We start from the raw sequence: 20686 nt of genomic DNA, 5'->3' as shown, positions 1-20686 counted from the left end.
AACATCTGTTTATGTTAAATATTATTATTGAGTTAAATATTAAATGATGATTTCAATTTAATTAGTTTCTGAACGAAGGTCTGACTGTCAGGTAACATGTTATAATATTAAATTTTTTTACTAAAATTCAAAGACATGTTAAATAAAAACGTCGACATTGGAAAAATATTCCCAGATTCCGGTTTCAATGAATCCATATCTTAAATTAAATATACGTTGTTTCAAATTAAAATTTCTTATTTTACAGCGTGACAGGAACGTTAAATTTTATGTTATAACAAAACAGTCCGTTAACAAATCGCATAAATTAAAGAAATTGATATATTTATAATAATTTATTACAATAAAAGCCGTTGCTGAACAGTCTTAACACACAGTGTAAAAACACATTGACAAATAAGTACCACAAACACGTGAAAATAAATTCTAATAAATTGAACACAGTGTTTTAGCTGAAACAAAGAGTTTAATTCGTTAATATATATTTTTGTACAAAGTAAAACACGGTGAGCGCACAACGTCGAAAAATGAAGGTGCGAATATGTTGATAACAATGAATAAATTAAATTAGTTTATAATCAAATGTGACGCTAGCCAAAAGCAGTCTTTAAAATTTTATCTCAAGGACTTACAAAACTCTAGTTGATTTAGATTTATATCTTTATATACGGATATAATGTATGTCACAATTAGCTTCGTAAAACACAAGCTTTACAAATATGACATCGTATAAATCCATGTAGGCACTTCTCAAACACATTAAAATTATTAAGGAATGCGTTCGACTTGTTAATATTGTCTAACTTAAGTATATTATTTGGTTCAGTCGCGGTTGCTCGACGCAGGTTATAAACGGATATCAAAATATCATAGAGTAAGTTTTTGAAATTTAATAAGCTTTCCTAAATCAAGATGCCTTAACATATATGTTTCATTTAATACTGGTTTCGGTACCAACGCATCGTGAACTCTCAATGTACAGCTATTAATATATATCAGGGTTCTATGCATGTTGGACAAGTTCAAATGCGCGACGCAAACATACATTTATATGTTGGCCCTTTATATTAAACAGCACTAACATATTTTTCCGTCGACTGATGTGTATGTAATATACTTTCGATACTAAACTAACCAAAATCTAAATTCATCAAAATACGAGTCAGTTTATTTAAAAAACTAAATGCTCTACCATGACATATTTGTTCGTGTCAAAATGATTTTGACAGTTCGAGATCATTTTAATACATGACTATTTGAAGTGAGACTTGTAACATGACTGACGTTACGGGAATGTTGGAGGAAACTAAAATTAATGTAAGATGCAAACTTGTGACGATAAGTTCTCACAATGTATAATAATGCGAGCAACACGAGACGTTAGGGTGGGTACGGAACTGACGCGCATCACGTAACTTTAACTTATAAAATTTAAGATCGTTTATACACAAGTGAAAAAATGATGTTCTCATCCATACAAGCGGCGTTGTTCCAGCCATGAGTTGGTTAGAATGTTCTTGTAATGGCTCTCATACATACACATTCTCATCCCTCAAAACATATCCCACACTCCCCGAGCCTAGACTCTCGCTTCATACGTCTCCTCCTCCTGTTCCCGAGCCAGTGTGAGGAACACTTCCTCGAGCGTTGTCTCCGTGATGTCGTAGTCCTCCACCAGGGAGGGGAAGTCCCTCTTGAGCTGCTCCAGCTGAGTGAACAGCTGGCTGTATCGTAGAGTTTCGTTTATGTGATAGTGCAGCATCGTCTGGAACAGTCAGAAATATAGCTGAAAAAAGCAACTCCAAGGAACACTATTCTTTGTACCAACTAGAGTTATAACGGATCTTCGCCCCCGCCTCCGTTACCGCGGAAGTTCCGCAAGTAATTGTACCTCCGCTTCCGCAAAATTTTAGCGGAGTCATAACGGAGGTTCATTTACGTAGCAAGTGCAACGAGTATGCAAAATGTAAAACCTGTGGGAATATTTAAGAAAAGGTCGGATTACTACATCGCTTAAAGGACTTGGCACTCTGCGCATCCAGAAATACATATATGAAGAACGAGAAAAAGGGAAATTGAAACAGCCTAGGTCCGTTACGCCATTACAACAAGAAAAAGGCATTTGTCCTTAGAAGAATCCTTAAAAAAATCACATGTGGGATACATTTCAGATTTTAGCACAATCACAAAGCGTGCATTCTAATCTGGCCGACATGTTGATAAGTAGCAGTGACGATGAAGAGGAAACTCAGGGATCCGACAGTAACCTCGTCATACGGAAAACACTGACTAGTGAACATAATGAGATGACGAACCCCCGCCGCGGCGTGCGCGCACACGTGTCGGCGCCGTCGAGGTCGGTGCCGAGTGAACCATTATTTGGGGGGCTGGCTTGATTTACGAACCCCTCAGAAGTCGTTTGGAGTTCAGACGGTGACAAAGCTGCAATACTGTTGTTGGTGAAATCTAATTCGCCTCTCCTTAATTTTAATTACCAGTGATAATATTTTAATCGTAAAGTAGTGTACTATGCATGTATCTATTTGTAATAAAGATATTTTAATATTTTTTCACTTCTACTTTGACCTCCGCCTTAGTTAAAAGGCCTCGGTGACCTCCCTAGTGCCAACTATATCTTGTACGTCAAGTGTTCAAGGGTTTCAGATCCTTCTAAATCAGAAATCCCTAAAGGAATTAAGATGTGATCATTTGATAGATTGTATATAATCTGAAGAAGAAACATTTTATAATCATATTACGGAAGCTTTAAATAATGCCAACATTAGCATCTCATAATGTTAATGTTTCACACGTTGTACGCTCTGTACCTTTTGTACCTAATGTACGGTTCACCTATTGTACCTCCTTCCACATTTGTCTTATATCCTGGTATATAATTTATTTAACAATATCCTACATATAATGATATCTAAGAGGTACTTATTTCAAAGAAACAAAGTTTTTCGGACGAGACGAAGTCGAGTCTCATCCCGTGACCGCGGCTGCTGTGAAGGATCCGAGAGGTCGGAATTATTTAATAATAAAACAACGCGTATCTGAAAAGCTTAGTTTCATTTAAACTGGCCACGCACCTTGTGCTCGTCCCTCAGCGTGCACTCGAACATGTCGTGGAGCGTCGCCTTGAGTCGCGCGATGTCCGACACGGTGCTGTCGGTCTCTGCGGGTCGGGACAATGGCAGCGTTATATGTACTGAATGCGATACTCATATAGCAATACACAGTCCACGCGCGCGCGGCGACCCACCGTCAGCGTCCGTGAGGGGGGACGACAGCTTGAGGCGCACGGCGTGTCCCGAGGCGTGTGTCGCGCGCAGCTCCGCGGCCGAGCCCAGCGCCCTCAGGCGACCGGCCACCATTATGCCGATGCGGCTGCACAGCGCTTCCATCTCGTCCATGCTGAGGCCGCGGAAATTATGATGAGTGACGTACATATTCGACTGATGTCATGCAATACATTGATATAGCAACCCTTTAAACATTCATTGAGAACGGCTATTGTAAGGCGTTTCTTGGTAAGTATCGACGGGAATGAGTGAGTGTTGTGAACCGTTTCTGGTAAGGTCGAGATGTGTGCGTTACTGTTTGTCTATTCCCTCCAGTACCTATGCGAGGTGATGATGATGGCTCTGTTAGGCGCGGCCCTCCTGAGCGCGGTCCACACTCGTCTCCTGGCCGCTACGTCCACGCCGGCCGTGGGCTCGTCCAGCAGCGCCACCGGAGCTCCCGGGCACAGCGACGCCGCCGCGGACAGACGGCGGGCACAGCCCCCGGAGTACCCCGACACGGCCTGGAGGGCGTAGCGCTCGAGACCTGACGGAATTGATGGACACACTTATATACTCATAGAATTCATATTAGGGGTTGAAGATAAGTTACGCTCTCTGGACATCTACATCGCATACTACAAGAGAGAAGGGCACATTAAAATGCTGTTCCTCCCTCCGACAGATAAATGAGTTCCTATACGAGTGTGTCGGGATCTGTGTATGTGACCTCGCACGACTGACCCACGATCCTGATCCACGTGTCAACTTCTCTTTCCACGTCGTCCTGGCTGAGTCCCTTGAGGGTCAGCAGTAAGGCCAGGTTATCGTGACCCGACAGGAACGAGTCCAGACCGAAGAACTGGGGACAGTAGCCCAGAGAGTGGAGGTACTGCGGAACAGACATGACATGCCATTATTATATAAAACTACATTTTTTTTTAAAGAATGTTCAAACAACAGGTATGGTAACCGGTCGTCAGCGACATCTATATTCTGTATTGTGGCTTCATACAAACTACAACTTTTCTACTCTGATCCCGCCGTAAACACAAGGAATTAAAATTATAGCTTATATGCTATTCTGCCGACTCAGCTGCGTTACGAGGAGATTCATTAATGTCCGCTGGACACAGTAAGCTACACGTGAGAGCACAATCATGCGTCCGATAATAAACACGAGTGGTATGTTTTATTGTTCCCGTTGATAACACATGTACACAGATGGCGCTAGTTTCTTGGGAGGGCATGTCGTCAGTCCACACTGTATTGTACCTTGCTGCTCGAGCGGCTCATGAACTGTCCGTTGGCGAAGATGGATCCTTTGGAGGGGTACTCGAGGCCGGCCAGCATCTTGAAGGTGGTGGACTTGCCCGCTCCGTTCACGCCGAGTAGACCGAAACATTCGCCTACAAAACATTACTTATTCATCTATACAAATAAATTATAAACGTATATCCGGGTTGGCGTTGGAGCACGCCGTTTCTACGGAGCGTATACGGACACACACGCTACGTGTGTTAGAAAAATATTTTTATCCGTCTATTTTTTTCGGGCTCGATCTCGGCAACGACTTGATCTATTTTGACGGGACCTTTACTGACACAAATTTGATAATATTTTTTTTATACAAAAAAAAAAACAGCTTGTTTATTTAATATGTATAAAACAGATATTTTGGGGTTCAAATTATAAAACATATGTATAACGCAGATATATGACCTCTCTTAACCGAAAAGCTGAGTCCCTTGACGGCTACGAACGGCTTGCACAGGACAGAGAAGTATCTCTTGTAGATGTTGCTGACCAACACCGCGTCAGGAATGTCCCGGGGAGCTGAGATCATAAACGGCCAACGTCAAACACATGCAGCCGGACAAATAGTTAATGATTCATTTTAATTTCTGGACAAAAAAAAAAAATTTAAAAATTGTTCTAAATACAAATATTTTTATTAAACGTACAATCAATGTAATTCTTTGATACGACACAAGCGGTGATGTGTTCTACAACTAAATATACTGACATGTATGTGACGGGGCAATGAACCGGTTTAAAGGTGACATTCATAACACGAACCCTCGGCTCAAACTGAGCTGGATCACGGGCCGCAGGTCTTATAATGAGTGCGTGATTTGATATTAGAGATCAATATTTTCTGCCATTATTATATATGTTATAGTTGGTTCTAAGCTTTTGATGTCTTGTTTCGTTTTACTAAGTGTATATAAGTGTGTATAAGTGTATACAAGTGTATACAAGTGTATATGAGTCTGAATAAGTGTGTACAAGTGTGTATAAGTGTACATATAACTAACGCAGTGCTATCGCCTTATCAGCGTATTGTTTCTCAGCGGACACCATGGTCGTGGCGGAGGTGCTGGTGGGTCTGTACGAAGAGTTGAATATCATCTCTTTCAATTTATTCGGGATACCGTTCTCACATATAATCACCAAGGCCTGGAACAAAATACTGTGTAATTATTGAATGGGAAGAACATAGTTGGCATTCATAGAGACTTTCAGCTTAGAGTTAAACCTGGCAATGAAGTGATATATGACCTAACAGAAGAAATAAAAAATATATACATACAATTTTAATAAATTTATACAAACAACTTTAAATAAAACCGTATTATTTATAATGCAAGAGAGTTTGTTACTGTTTGTGTCTTAGCAGTTAGTTATCAAAGCTTCAACCTGAGCGTGAGGAGGGATATTGAAACAACATTTTTGAATGTCAGCTGGTGTATCTTAATGTATAATAAAACATGGAACTTATCACAAAAAAAAAAAATATATATATATTTTTTACATGAATAATGAGTTATAATAGCCTGTTTCATTATATCAGATGAAGAGGTACTTGTCATTGAAATTGTTTAAAATTTTGTAAAGACAATCAGATGTAAGAAAATCTCTAATCAGAACTTAATACATGCTCAGACCGAGTTCAGTGTTGTGCTCCCTGACATAAATATAAGTGACATTATAAAAAAAAACAGTGTAACTTTATATATGAATTTTAATTAATGTATTAGTTTAATAAAACCTTAATTAAAAAAAGGATATATACGGTCGAATTGAGAAACCTCCTCCTCTTTGAGGTCGGTTAAAACATGTATTGTATGTGGTAACACTCACCATGTAGAACACGAACTGCCCCAGCAGGACGGCACACTCAGCCATGGGCGCGTGTTTGTCGAAGCACATGTAACATCTCGGGTTTATGTTTTGTACTGCAAGGTAACCAACTTGTTAACATACATTAAAATACAGGTAAGCAGTAAGGTAAGGTAACGATGATCACACCCATCGGAACTGAGAGAGCCGCATACAAATAAGCTTGAAAATTAATAAGAAACTGTCGGTGGTTCATATATTAATGCTCTGGCAAACCAACGACACGCCCCCACCCCGGCGCTCGGTCAGCTGCAGGGGGCGGAATTAAAGCACTTAAATTTTATATCAAATTTAACTTTTAAAGCAACAATTTGTTACAGTGCGTGTAAAAATAGACTGGCTCTGACGTCACAGGATACAGAGAAACCTATAGTTACATGTGGTAAGGGAGAATATTCTTTACAGAAAATGACCTGTTCTATTTTTAATTTCAGTGTACTGTCCCGTTGAAGAAATAATATCGGGGTAAGAGATGGTTCACGGGGTATGTGACACCCACCGCAGCATTTGTCGAGGTCGGCTCCGGTGAGGTGTCCTTCCAGCTTGCAGCCGTCTGGTCTGTTCAGCTTGCACATGGCGTTGACGCAGGCGTCGTCCGTGGCCTTGATGAACCCGCGCACGCAAGTGTGCGGTGGCATGGTGTAGCTCACCAACAGCACCAGGTAGTCCCAGAAGCTGTCTAGATTCTGCTGCACCGCCTCCGTGGCCGTCTTCAGAGTCGGTGTGAAGAAACCTGCAAATATCGTCGAGCAATTTTTACGTCCGGTTCAAAGAAACTCTTCAGGGAAATGTTCGCTCGTTTAAATATATATTAGTACTAGAACATGGGTCACGTTATGAAGTTTGTGTTTAGTATCATATTAGTCGCGTCTGCACGGACGGACTCACACCGCACCTCCACCAGCCATGTGCGAGGAGCACGTTTGGTCATGACGGCGGGTGAGCGCACACCGTCCGGGAGGGTTGGGTAACGTTTTAACTTTTCTAAATTTCATATCAATATAAGTTATTGTGTTTGTGTGACGGCTTACCTATGGCTTCTATGTTATACATAATGGAAGCCTTGATGGTGCCGAATATTTAGGATGAGGCGAGCGGTCGGTGGGTGGAGGCGCGACAAGCGATAACAGCCGAACGAACTCATTCATATTATCAGTAAGTGAGTGATTCAGTACGAGCGAGCGTTTCAGACTCACCGAATAGTATAAGGCAGATCATCGCGACGATCCCCGCGGTGCTCTCTTTGAAGAACAGGCTCAGGAAGTAGGTGAAGGATAGGAACGACAGCAACGCGCACACCAACAGGACGAACGCGGCGCCTGGGGAGAACGCTGACGGTTATACCAGCACCTAATACCATACCACTATAAACATGACACTCATGTTTTCGGATTACTACGCGTTGTTTAATTATTTTTCACACTACACGCTGTCCAAGTTCCAGTTACTTTGACAGCAGCCGTGATGACGGCAGACGACACGTCGAGCTTGGGATGTGAATACTATAACTTCAGACATCGCAGTCCGTTACGTGAAGAACGAAACGAAATCAATCCCTCACCCATGAATTCCGGAGCGTCGATGGTGCTGTCCTCGTCGAGCAGCGGGGCGATGCTGGCGGGCAGGGCCAGGGTGACGATACACAGCACCAGGTGACACAACAGAGTCGCGGCCCAGTGGATCTCCACCGAGCAGCCGGACAGCACGTGCAGGTGACGGGTGCCCGACGCCCGCTCGTTGCACGCCAGAGACATGTAGTTGGCCGCGGTGGTCAAGACGGCTGCACACGCGGCGCACGGTTAGCGGTTGGCACGAGTTGTGTGTAGTTTGAAAAGATTATGGGATCTATCAGCTCGAATTAAATGATACTTTAACGAAGAGCCTGCACGTGGCATTTGACTGACTCAACTGACAAGTTAAACATTTGTCAAGGGTCTGTCGGCGGACGGCGGCGTCCGAGAGAACTCGGCCGAGAAATGTATAAGAAAGAAGTGTAAATAATGATATTGAAAACTATTTACCATTTTAAGAGAAGAGAAACTTCCAGGCGGAAAAAGATAGAGATTTTGGATGTTGAGGACTGCGGCTAAAAGTGGACAGGGGAAATCCCGGGAGTACTCACTGATGCAGATCACGATACCCCACAGCATCGCGTGTGTGGATGACTTGGGCTGGATCAGGCGCTGGGAATTCCGTTCCTGGAGGGGTCGTTGTGGGTGGAGAGCACCCGCCCGTCCGCCGCCGGCAGCAGCAGGGTCGCCAGGGTGTTGGACAACATGCTCAAGGACACGGGCGCCGCGTGACGCACCACCGTCGTGTATAGCGCCTTGGAGAGACAAACATTCACAGGTCACATTCGTCTTAATACCGGTGTTGCGGAACCTCTGCCTGTTGTGGAGACTGCAGAGCTGGTTGTATCAGGATGAGATCACACTACTATTTCACAAAGGGAATGTTTTTCAAAGTCCGCGGCGCGTATGGTCTTTGAGGAATCGCTGACCCTGTCTAGTGTATAGAAGACCGCTGTTAGTGATAAAATGAAAAAAATCATTTTGTAAAAAAAGGGAAAGGGGGGGGGGGTCATGAAATGCTTTTTCATACAAATGTTATAATTTTATTAAAATTTTAAAAACTATTGCGATAGGGCATGTTTTTTTTGGACGAAATAGTATGTATATATAGGGGATATAGTCTTCGTTTGTATTTTAGAGAGATGTGTTTGAAAATTGTTTTTAAAAAGTGTTTTGCGTGAATTTAACATGTAGGAAAACGGTGCCCGACGGTCCCGGATACTCCAAACGACTGTAAGATACTTACATTGGCGTGCGTCTCGTTCAGTTCGATGCCGACCAGGTATTTGTTGTATTCAAACACATCCTTCTTGCTGGTTCGGAAGATCGCTGGAACACAAAACCACATACATTAAGAGTTTCTGTTCTACATAAAAAAGGAACGAAGTACTAGAATACAAAGAAGTATTACTGCGAGGACAAGAAGAAATATGACAGGAGAAGAAGAATTAGGATTGACTGATATGAGTGTTAGGTACAACTATTGACCTGATGGCGTGAGATGAACGCTCACCACGAGGGACGAACAAAACATAGGATTATATAGGAGACAGCAAGAGACAACGCTTGATTTTATCAGCACAAGAACCCCAGAGGTCACTCTATGTAAGAGCATGAAAAGTATGCGCCAGAACCGGAAATACAAATCTTCCGGAGCACTGATGGCTATTACAATACGATTTTCAGAGTCATTACAAAGTCATTGAAGAGCGCTATTTGTTTGTCATAGGAAAGCGTTTCCCTGCGATGAGTTCATCCTGGGTAGCATTGAATACCAGGCGCAACTTACTGTGGTCGTTATTTGAACAGTGGCTTTAAGATCCGCGAACCATCCATAACATCATAGCAAATAATTATCTAATGAGATCTAAGATTTTTGCGAGTATTCATTTAAATAATTATCTGTTTGCCAAAAATAATGGAATTCCAAACAACGAATTTCTCGTCGGTAAAGGGACATATAAGTTGTTGGCATAGATTGATATGAAAAACCATTTTGTATCGACCGTCCTCTTGTTCCGTCGCTTGTAACTCTAAGCCGGCAGACTACGTCATGATGAAGTCGAGTACGCCGCGTGCTCTGCGTCGGTTACGTGACCTTCTACGTGTCCTTACCGTCGGCCACGTCGCTGGTGAGTTCAAAGTCCACGGTGGGGTAGGAGTCTCCGAGGGCCCTGACGTTGGTTCCGGGTTCCACGTTCACCATGACCCTCCTGTGCGGCTGCGTGTACAGGTCCAGGTCCAGGGCCACGCTGTCGTCACTCTGTTCCTTTGCCTTGTCGGTGTTCAATGCGAAGGTCATTAGTAACATCATGCTGATCGGCAGCAGTACACTCTGAAAACCATTGCACCTCCGTTACAGTCACACTTTTCGAACATGTTCTGTGAAATTAATAATTCTCTTAGTTAAGTCAAAATAGTATATTTTTTTTATCCTTTTATATAAAATTTATATTCCGTAATGTTGGTTTTGTAAGATATATTAATCTGTACCTGCTATATAGGTACAGATTATAAAATTCTACAGATTCGTAAGCGGTATAATTTAAGTACTATATTATATTAATAATTGTATCATAGGATTATAAATTATAATTAAAAAAATTGATTTCTTAAATAATATGCTCCTGTATGTATAAACAGTATGTTGTCTTACCACAGTCAAAAAAATCGATCTCCTCGCGTTTAAATATTTCAGCTGTCTCCTCACCAGCGCCACGAACTGGCGCGCGCACAGGTTCATACCCGTGAGGACCTCGTACTGGGGTTCTGGAGTATTGAGAACCCATTAAGATACATGAAATGTGAAACGGAAACGTGTCAGCGGAGTACGGCCATGTTGGTGAACGGAGATACGATACGTCACAAGCAAAGGTTCGTTTTAAACGGAACGCGGTCGTACCACTGGGTCCCGTGTCCACCTCGTCGAGCGTCAGTCCAGCGCTTGTGTCGCTACATAGTCTGAAAGAAACATATATTTTAATAGCCGGTACTGTGACTATAAATTACATATGTGTTGTATTGGAACACTCACTTCAAGAACACTTCCTCCAGCGTCGAAATGCCGACTCCGATAGAGTTGATTCCCAATTCGGATTTTTTTGATTCTAAGCTGTTGAAGAGTTTTGGGAATTTGCTGGTGTCCTTCGATGGGAGGTTGTACGAGAGGGAGTTGAGGGTCTGCTCTTTGAGGGTCGCGTCCGGCACGTAGGACGTGATGAGGGAGGTGATGGCGGGCTCGTTAGGGACGCCCACGGTGATGCACGACAGACGGTAGCCGGTCCCTGGAGATACGAGCGTCGTGAGATATTAAAAGGCTGCTACAGATTTTGTATACAGACGAGTTTAACAGATTTCCTATATTATTTCTCGCCAGTTACTATTTTGATGTTTATTTATGGCAACCCTAGGACATGTTGAATGTGGGGATAAAAAAAATAAGCAATGTTTATTATTTAAATAGGGAAGAATATTTGTTTAATTCGGTTTATAAAAATTCTTATTAAAATTTCGGTGCACGCGAACCGTTTTTGTTTTTGCATTTAACATACGTTTGTTATTTGCCTATCGTTTGACTCGTTGGCTAGAAGCGCTCTTGGTGATCCCGATATGCTTTTTTTTTAATTCCTCATATATTCGTTTCAACAAAAGTCTTCCATATTGTATTCAGATAGCCGTGAGGTATGAGGGTAAGGGTTACCGATAGCCTTCTTGAGGTGCATGGTGGTGGCGTGGCACACCAGCCTGCCGGAGTGCAGCGCTGCCACGCGGTCGCCGAGAGCATCCGCCTCCTCCATGAAGTGAGTCGACAGCAGGACTGTGCGGGAGCCGCGGAGCGACTGGGAATAAACTTACATATACCCGCATGCACTCGACACGTGTGGGTCAAACACCACAGACAACAGGCTAGATCTGAACGCGAGCCGGATTCGAACCTGCAGTTACAGAATATATTATCAGTTGCTTTTCCAATTAAACTGTAAGTCCATACCCCGCAAGTCGCAGGTTCAAATCCTGCTCGTGTCTAGGAATTTTTAATGATACATATATTTACTGTTACAACTCACAACTCCGACTTAAGTTAGCTCGACATTGATGTAATGTTGAAAATGTTAATCACGAGGATATCATTCAATCGTTATGTTCCTCCGGAGAAGGTTATAGCGGCAACAAGACGACACTATTCGTTTGAATCATATTATTGTACGTGTCCAAGATCCGGATATCTGGTACATATTCAGCGATGTTTGGTGGTAGCGACCACGTCTGTATCAATATTGGTGAGTTAGTCGGTTGATGAAGTTACGTTTAACGAGCCGATGTGTGTTTGGACATCTACCACTCGGTCATCATAGTAACAATTTTCATCGGAGCCGCAGTTTCCTTGCCGTGTCTCGTATGTTTGGTCAGTATCGGCCCAGCCGTGTTAGACTACCAGTTGTTTTTCAAAGCGACGTAAGTCATTTTTGCCGTATGATTGTTCCTATCGTCCAACTAATGCGTTTCCAGTTTTCCGTTCATATAACTACACACATGTCAGTATCTCTTATTAGTAGACGTATGACTGAAACACTCTACACTCTCCGTGTGGAGTGTGCTGGTGTTGTCGTCGTAAGGTCGATATGTATGAGCCTACCAACAGCAGATCCCAGAGTTCCCTGCGAGTTTCCACGTCCAGTCCAGAAGTCGGTTCGTCCAGGATCAGTACAGCCGCTTCTCCCGCCAATGAGCAAGCCAGCTGCAAACGACGTTTCATGCCGCCGGACAGGTCGCTGCTGTTCGCCGACATCTTGTCTCCCAGCCCCAGCTGTTGCAGCAGCTTCGCCGATGACTGGCCCGCCTCTTGATACGAGCTCCCCTTGAGCTGAAAGAGACAGTGGTGTTGTTAGAATAAAACTAATACTCTTCACCTTCATCACTCGCCCTAGTACAGACATCAGTTTTGTCTATGATCCTTAGACTACCATATCACTGTACGTCACGCGACGTCTTACAAAACGCTACTGCCGAGTTTCGGAGGGAACTACAAGGAATTTCAGAATAAAATATAAGCCATATGTTATTGTGACGTATAGGCTTCATTATCAAAATCCGCTGGCTAGTGTTGGTGTGTAGACGACACAGATGACCATAAACAGCCACAAACGTTCGCATTTATATGAGCTTAACATAAATGCAACTGACCATGGTGAAAAAAATCACGTGCTCCTGTATGGTGAGGTCCGGGAAGAACAGGTTGTGTTGTGGACACAGACCCAGCAGCTTTCTCATCTGGCTCTTCTGGGTGGTCGTGTCGTACCCCTCCACGTATACCTTACCCTCAGTCGCATTCATCATTCCTACAAACAACCGATTAAACATAAAATTCAGACTACCCTACACATATTATGTATAACCGTGTCATAACTTTCCTTTTATGGACCGACAGCTATCAAAATATACATCACAGTAGGCCAGGACAGAACCTCACTCATACCGGTCCAGTAGTGTGACATAAGTAAATTAGTATACAACAAGTATAATGTCTACTCAACCCGTTATTATTGACATCAGCGTAGTCTTCCCGGCTCCGTTGTGTCCCAGCAGTACTGTGATCTCTCCGCGGTACACGTCCAAGGATACTTTATTCAGTGCGCGGTGTTTAGGGAACACCTGGAGTACAGAACAGTGACTTGTATAGAATAGAAATAAAAAATCTAATTTAATATATAAAGCAAATTCGTGGTCTTCAGTGAGGACGCGATTGAAAGTCGCAGATCAGAATCCTGCTCTACGTAGCCACTACATAGGGTATATATGCTAATTGGAAGTCGTCGGATGTCCTCACCTTGGACACGTTCACGATTCTAATCCCGGGATACATGTCCTTGGGCGGAGTTTCAAAGTACGCGGGGTCCTGCCTTTCTGCGAGTTCAGTTTCCTCCTCGATCGTCTCCTCAGGGACAACTTGCTTCTTAGTCCAAAAACTCGACTGGAGCACATAACGACACATTATTTGTGTATCCTTTTAGTACAACATTATGCTGGCTGGTATTTGTATAATTACTTCTATTGAATTCAACTTACGCTACAGAGGAAGTTAATGGGCAGCGGTTGTCCGTAAGGTCCAGGGTTGATGAGTGACAGGTACCAGCCCAGTAAGAGGAAAATCACTGATTGTACCAGCAAGAAGGCGAAGGCGGCCAAGATACTACCAGATCCAGCGTCGTGGATCGTCGCAATAGATCCGAATCCAGCGCCCTTCCCTAGCAAAAGGTCGGAAGTGTTAAGCCCTCAACCAGATCACTAAAAATCTTGCAGAACAACATATGATACCTGTTAGAAGTGGACACGAATGAGTACCATGAATAAATCTACAAAGAGACTGACATTTTTTATAAACAAACTTACAATGATAGAGATTATAGACACTGAAATCATAGCGGCCGGGGAGACACAGAAGCTACTAACCGTACGCTTCCATCTCGCCGACCTCCCACCAGAACCAGTGCAAGGGCATAAAGGGTAACAATCCTACGATCGGCCGCGCCCAGGTAGGATAGCTTTTTCCAATTAAGCTTATTGGAAGTTCCGCGACGATGTACACCACAGCCGCCACTGACGTCGAGTACTGAGCTGGGTGATGTAAAGTCAGGTTAATGTGCGTGAATCATGTTATATGATCGGCCGTCACACGAAATATAATGTCGAGCTGTAATATATCATGATATGTTATCAGGTGAGACCTTTGCTTGCTACTAAAATTGGAGACTCCCTCTAGAAGTTAATAGATTAAATTGAAATAGTCATATAAAGTAGTTTTTATCCATTAAAAGCAATCAAAAGCTTCTTCTCACACAAAGTTCCGTTAATTTAAGCAACACTTACTGTTGGTGATGAGGAAATTGCTACAATACGCCATACACATCACGTTCATAAAGTGCAAAATCAAGAATATCATGATGAGAAAGGCGCTGGTTTGTGGTATGATGGGAGTGGCGGTCAGTGTCATAACGAGGGTCCCAAAAACACAGAAAATCACGCCGACAGGCAACATATTTAGGAAATGGGACAGGTATATCTGGAAGTTTGACACTCCCGCCATTTTGATCAGCTCCTAAAAGAAAAGTTTGTTTGGTGAAATATAACTTTCTAATTAACGGAATTTATGAAGGCTAAGACCCTACGACCGGAAGAGAGAAGACTAAGACCCTATGAATTTTTGAAGTTTTTATACCTGAATACCAGTGATCCTTTCTTCCAGAAGCTTCGACATTACATACACGAATGTCAGCAGTAAGGATATCCAGCAGATGAAGGGCAGAAGGTTGCAGACGTTCTTTATTGCTGGCACTTCTTGCTGGCGAACGTAAGGAAACTCTTGGATCGTCACACGCTGCAATACATGGTAATACGTATTGACTTGTATAAGAAGGTCTTAATATGGACAATAGTTGTGATTCCGATTACTGCGTACAAATGTATAACAATTAGCATTAATTATACAGTTTGTCAAGGGGGAAATAAAAACTGAGCATTTAAAGATATATCTCGTTTTACCAAAGAGCCAAACAGTTGTCCGCTGTGCTGTGTATAGTTTGTGGTACCTGTTTGATGTCGGAGCCGGATAACAGTTTGAGGTAGCTGGTGTCTATGGCCCACTGCAGTCTCATGAAGGGCTCATATATCGTACCTGGTACAAATATTTACAAATATCACGCAACAATAATTTCGTAAGGGACTGGACATTCTGGTAGGAGTTAGCGTTCTAGACTTGCATCCATTAGTTCCAAGTGGTAGTGCACACGATTTATGAATGAAAACTTTAAATCAAACGTTATGTTTACGATAAAAAAAGTACTTAAGACCACTATCTTTTTACCAATTGAATTTATAAAATATAAGGACTGATAGTCATAGTCATTACATATGTAGTTTTTATAATATTGCTCTATGTTACCGAAGCTCTCGTGTGGCCCCAAGGACTCGTCGTTGACGGTCACTTTGTTCGTCTGGAAGTCACCTTTCATCCTGATGGTATAGTTTAGTCGTTCAGGCCACGTGCTGTTCATGTTCTGATAAAACAGGCGACAAGATTTCAAAATATAATTCGTATACTAATGTTGATGCGTTTTTGCCTATATTATACTAACATATACTTCAGTTATCTAAAATATAAAAACGTGTATGAATTGATTGGTTGTTTATTAATGTCGTTCCTTGTAACTTCAACATTCGTTAATTTTAAATTGAAGTAATCTCGATAAGTTGTTAATATTATAAAGCCAGGCAGACGATTCTCTTAGATGTAATGCGAGCAAAACTAGCTCACCAAAGTGTTTATTGTGAGAGGCTGTTTGTTGGACACATCGGTGTTTCCTAATTTATTATGTCTTCTATCGGATTTGGATGCGATAGTATTTAAAATTCTGTTCACGGACCGTGCCTCGTAATATGTTCAACAAATATTTCTATAAAAATTTCACCTTCTATATCATTGGTCAGATTGTTTTGAATTTTTTTTTAAATATGACGTATTAATTAATAGATAAAACTTAAAACTGTTTAAACAACTTGATGATGTAAGGGTTACAGCGAGAACTCTGCATGTATTACCAGTTGTATACATTTATATATATAAGTGTTAATACTACCATCCCCCATTAGTAAGTCAACGCTGATGGAACGACATTCAGCTTAGATTACAGTTCCTGGTAGTCTTTAATTATGCGATATATGTGACCACTTGTTAGGACTCATTTCATTAATGGCAGTGATGATAAGCAAATCATACATTTTACAACTTTATATCAGATTTAAGAATAGTATATGTGTTATAAAGATCTTTGTGCTGTCTACTTTGGCGTCGACATATCTATATCTATATAATACAAGTTATAATTTCTTTTCTTGAATCGTTACTAGTAAGCATACTGTATGCAATATGCTTAGTCCAAGTTTGCATCACCCAACTGCTTTACTTGTCTTATTTACTAACCAACGATAACACTGCGAAGATTTTTGTATGAAAAACTGTTAACGCAGCGTATGTAGTGTGACGACGCCAACTTGGACTAAGCACACAGATGTTTATTGTGTGCAGTCCGGATATATACGATGCGTTTCCACTTTTCTCATTCATTAACGTACTTTATACTAGATCGTGCGAAAAATGTTTAACTGTAACTGTGAACGCTACGTGTGTATCGTTACGATGCTTACTTATAGTAAACGTTGAGATTCAAAATAGATGTCAACTCAACATTCAAGAGGACAGACATTATTTATTTATTGTAATCTTATCGTATTATTGATTTTTTATTATGTATAAATATTATCATTCTGTACGAGTGTTTGTTAGCAAGTTTAATAAACATCACGCCCGTCCCAACGAACAGCTATTGTATATTTTAAAACATTTTTCACGGAAGCTGACTTGGGTTATGAAATGTTAGTCACATACCGGATGTTATTAATGTAATTATTTATATATTGATGTACATCAAGCAGAAGTCAAATCAGTATCTCATTTTATTTTTATTACGTTGTAATTTATATTTATTTTAATCGACGGGATATTGCGATAGTTTCATTGTTAAGAGCGAAAGCGTTTAAAATTAGCTTGGTTTAGAGCAGGGCTGTCAGCTCCGCTTGTTTGAAAGGGTTTGAATTTTTCAGTTCAAATATTATTAATTGATAAAAGAAGTTTAATGAAAAAAATTCATAGTGAGAAGTGGTTTTTATGTTAATCATACTCAATAATTGTAAGAGTATGTATTAGCTTTATTAAGATTTGATTGTCGGACTTATTTCCTTTTAACGTATTTTTACATTGTCATTTTGAACAAAGCACCTTAATTTATTATTCTCCCTTAATACTTTTATGTATTAAGAATGAAAACTCCGAATTTACATCGTTAAAGTTCTCGCGAGTTGAATTCAAATAACTTCTCTTTAAAGGCAACCCTATTTCGATAAAACTGAAGGTCGCTATTATTACCCTCATCGGATTGTGGTTCTCGTGTAACTGTATGGCATGGTATATTAACCATACTTCCAAGAAAATACGGGCTGAAAAAATATACTTCAATATGATTCACGAACGTAATTTGGAAAAAAAATCATAACAAAATTTCACGAATATTAAATTTAGTTATTATTTCTACAGTATTTGAGCTGTAATATTAATTTTTATAAATTGACATTGCTATTATCGTGACATAAAATAATATAAGTACAAATTCAAAATGGCCGCCACCGACGCCAAGCTGCAATTAGAATATACATCGAGTTCGAAAAGAACTTTTTAAAAATTAAGAGATGATTTGGTGATATAATCAACATGCTCTCCATGTTAAGGAAACTATATATCACATAACGTTAAAAATATGTTCATATAATATTTTAAAAGTTATTCTACAGAAGGCGTTATAGGAAAGAGCCAAGTTTTGTTGGCAAAACATAATTTATCAGAGTATGGTGTCCCTTAAGTCCAATTTTACTTGGCAAAAGTTACTCATGCGATCCATTTGTAGGGGCCACCACCCAGCTATAGTACTTATGGATGAGTCAGCTGCATTTTGTGTGTAGACCAATCGTACTTTAAAGTATTCAACAATATCACCACACATCGTAAGAATCCTCTTATTCATGAACAAAAATATTTTATATCTTATATATGGAGGTTTTGTTAATTTTTCTGTTCGAATTTCAGAAGACATAAGGACAGATTCTGACAAGAATTTTAAATATTGCTGAGTATTAAAGCGTTATGTTGACCAATGTGCCATCAAATATACTTAAATGACTTGCAATTATTTCATTATATACTTTATAGAATGAAGCATTGCTCGTTTTTTATAATAACAGAATATTTTGTAAATGTTCAAAAAGGACAATAATAGAATAATTTATATTGAGCTTTATATAAAAAAGTGTAGGATTCATATATATACATATAAAATCTAAATATATATTGATTTAAAAATTCCTTGACATTTCGGTAGATTCTATAACAATAATAGTACTAATACTATGATCTGACAATTATGAAATCATAGTTTGTTTGTGTGTTCTATAAAAAAATATACTATGACAATAACAATCACCTTAACAGCAACTTTCAATATGGTATATATAAACAACTAAACAAAGCCCAAGGTAGAAACATCTGTTTTACTATAATGATTTTGATAATTAAATATCCATGTACTCGGATTATGAGATATTTGTTAATACAAATATATAATACAAATATCAGTTTAATGTTGCAAGAAATCTAGGTTTAAAATATTAATACTATTAACAAACATCATTACTATAAAGATTGCAAGGACCTACCATGCATCCTTGTCGTAGATAAAAAAATTATACGATTTCTGTGCAAAAATTATATACAAAAGCATAAATATATGTGCAGTGTTATCATGTGAATTACTAAAAATATGTTTATATGTTGTAGAAAGTATACAAAAAACAAAGTTTGTACTTACTTCAAACAATACTATGGCATCTGTATCTGTTAGCTTCCTATTAGCATCAAGTATATCAGATAGATTTTGGAAGGGCATGTATCCAAACTCCTCAAGATAACCTACAATAATAAATACCATCACTCCTATGTTTGGTAACAATTTATAAAACAAATTATTAATTTTTCTGTACTTGAGGAAGGTCAAAAATTTGTGAATGTGCGGCTATAAACAATCTGAAGTAGGTTAATATATCACATTTTTAATTATTTACAATTTGTTGTATGAGTATAACAAATTTATTTTTAATACATAGTTTGCATCTTTGAAGTGACTCAATCAACATATATTATGAAACTAATATATTTCACATGCACATAATAATGTTTTATGTTACCTGGAGTGTATTTCTTCCTCTGCAAGTGTAAGCTTTCACCGACCTGGTCCATGAGGAGGCCAGTGAGATCTGTGTCAGGGCTGTAGAATACAGCTGTGGGCCCTTGCAACTTGTCTAAATCCACTGGTTCCTACATAATAATATAATCACAATAATTGCTTTTTGTTATTGTCATGTATGTCAGTTGCTTTAAAAAATAGCAAGATTGACATACATTTCAGAATTCTGTTAATATATAACTTTAAAATTAAAAAAATATTTGTTATGACCTATTACTTACAGTATTTTGGACTATAAACTCATCAGACATCGCAGATCTCCTACCAGAGGTTATATATCCCTTAAATAAATACAGGAGCACAAAGAATGCTAAAGGAGATAATATGTCAACTGTAGTGTGGATGAATCTTCTCTTCCTAACCACCATATGTTTCCACATAAGAACTCCTAACGTATTCATTTTTAGTAATTTAACTAACTTTTAATAAAAAGTCGTCTCCTTCACTATACAAAACAACTTTTTTCTGTAGCGTTCCAAATCATCACTATTAAAGTAGTTCATGAACTAAATGTTAACTTATAAATTTGGATGATAGTCTATTAGTACATTAAACACGAATATTTCACGTTTGAATTTTTGGAGAGAGTAAGTTTTAAACTGTGAATAAAATATCGGCAAAAGCTAACTAAGTGTAGAGTAAAACGTAAGTGTAGTGTCTCGTCAAACACAATTGTTTTTAAAATTCTTCTACAGTCGGAAATCAAATGGAAATTATTGTCACTGTCATATGTCAGTATTGA

At 39.9% G+C, this 20686-nt stretch overlaps 1 protein-coding gene across 1 annotated transcript; it reads right to left on the bottom strand.

Annotated features, from left to right (window-relative positions):
• Positions 1-320: 320 nt before the first annotated feature.
• LOC116771671 (retinal-specific phospholipid-transporting ATPase ABCA4-like) lies at positions 321-20658 on the bottom strand. Its single transcript, XM_032663565.2, is given in 33 exon segments — positions 321-1765; positions 3093-3178; positions 3266-3417; positions 3624-3831; positions 4029-4176; positions 4560-4693; positions 5007-5120; positions 5603-5744; positions 6429-6523; positions 6967-7200; positions 7664-7786; positions 8029-8247; positions 8590-8670; positions 8673-8793; positions 9285-9367; positions 10154-10373; positions 10695-10807; positions 10941-10999; positions 11073-11322; positions 11739-11877; positions 12675-12902; positions 13223-13377; positions 13573-13690; positions 13866-14009; positions 14105-14283; positions 14489-14653; positions 14906-15134; positions 15255-15413; positions 15625-15710; positions 15978-16092; positions 19510-19610; positions 19886-20015; positions 20166-20658. Coding segments are annotated over 33 exon segments (4896 nt in total). The 5' UTR covers positions 20346-20658; the 3' UTR covers positions 321-1579.
• Between the last annotated feature and the right edge of the window lie 28 nt (positions 20659-20686).

Source organism: Danaus plexippus (assembly GCF_018135715.1).
Source record: "Danaus plexippus chromosome 16 unlocalized genomic scaffold, MEX_DaPlex mxdp_31, whole genome shotgun sequence".
Taxonomy (NCBI): Eukaryota; Metazoa; Arthropoda; class Insecta; order Lepidoptera; family Nymphalidae; genus Danaus; species Danaus plexippus.
This window is presented reverse-complemented; position numbering and strand designations above follow the sequence as displayed.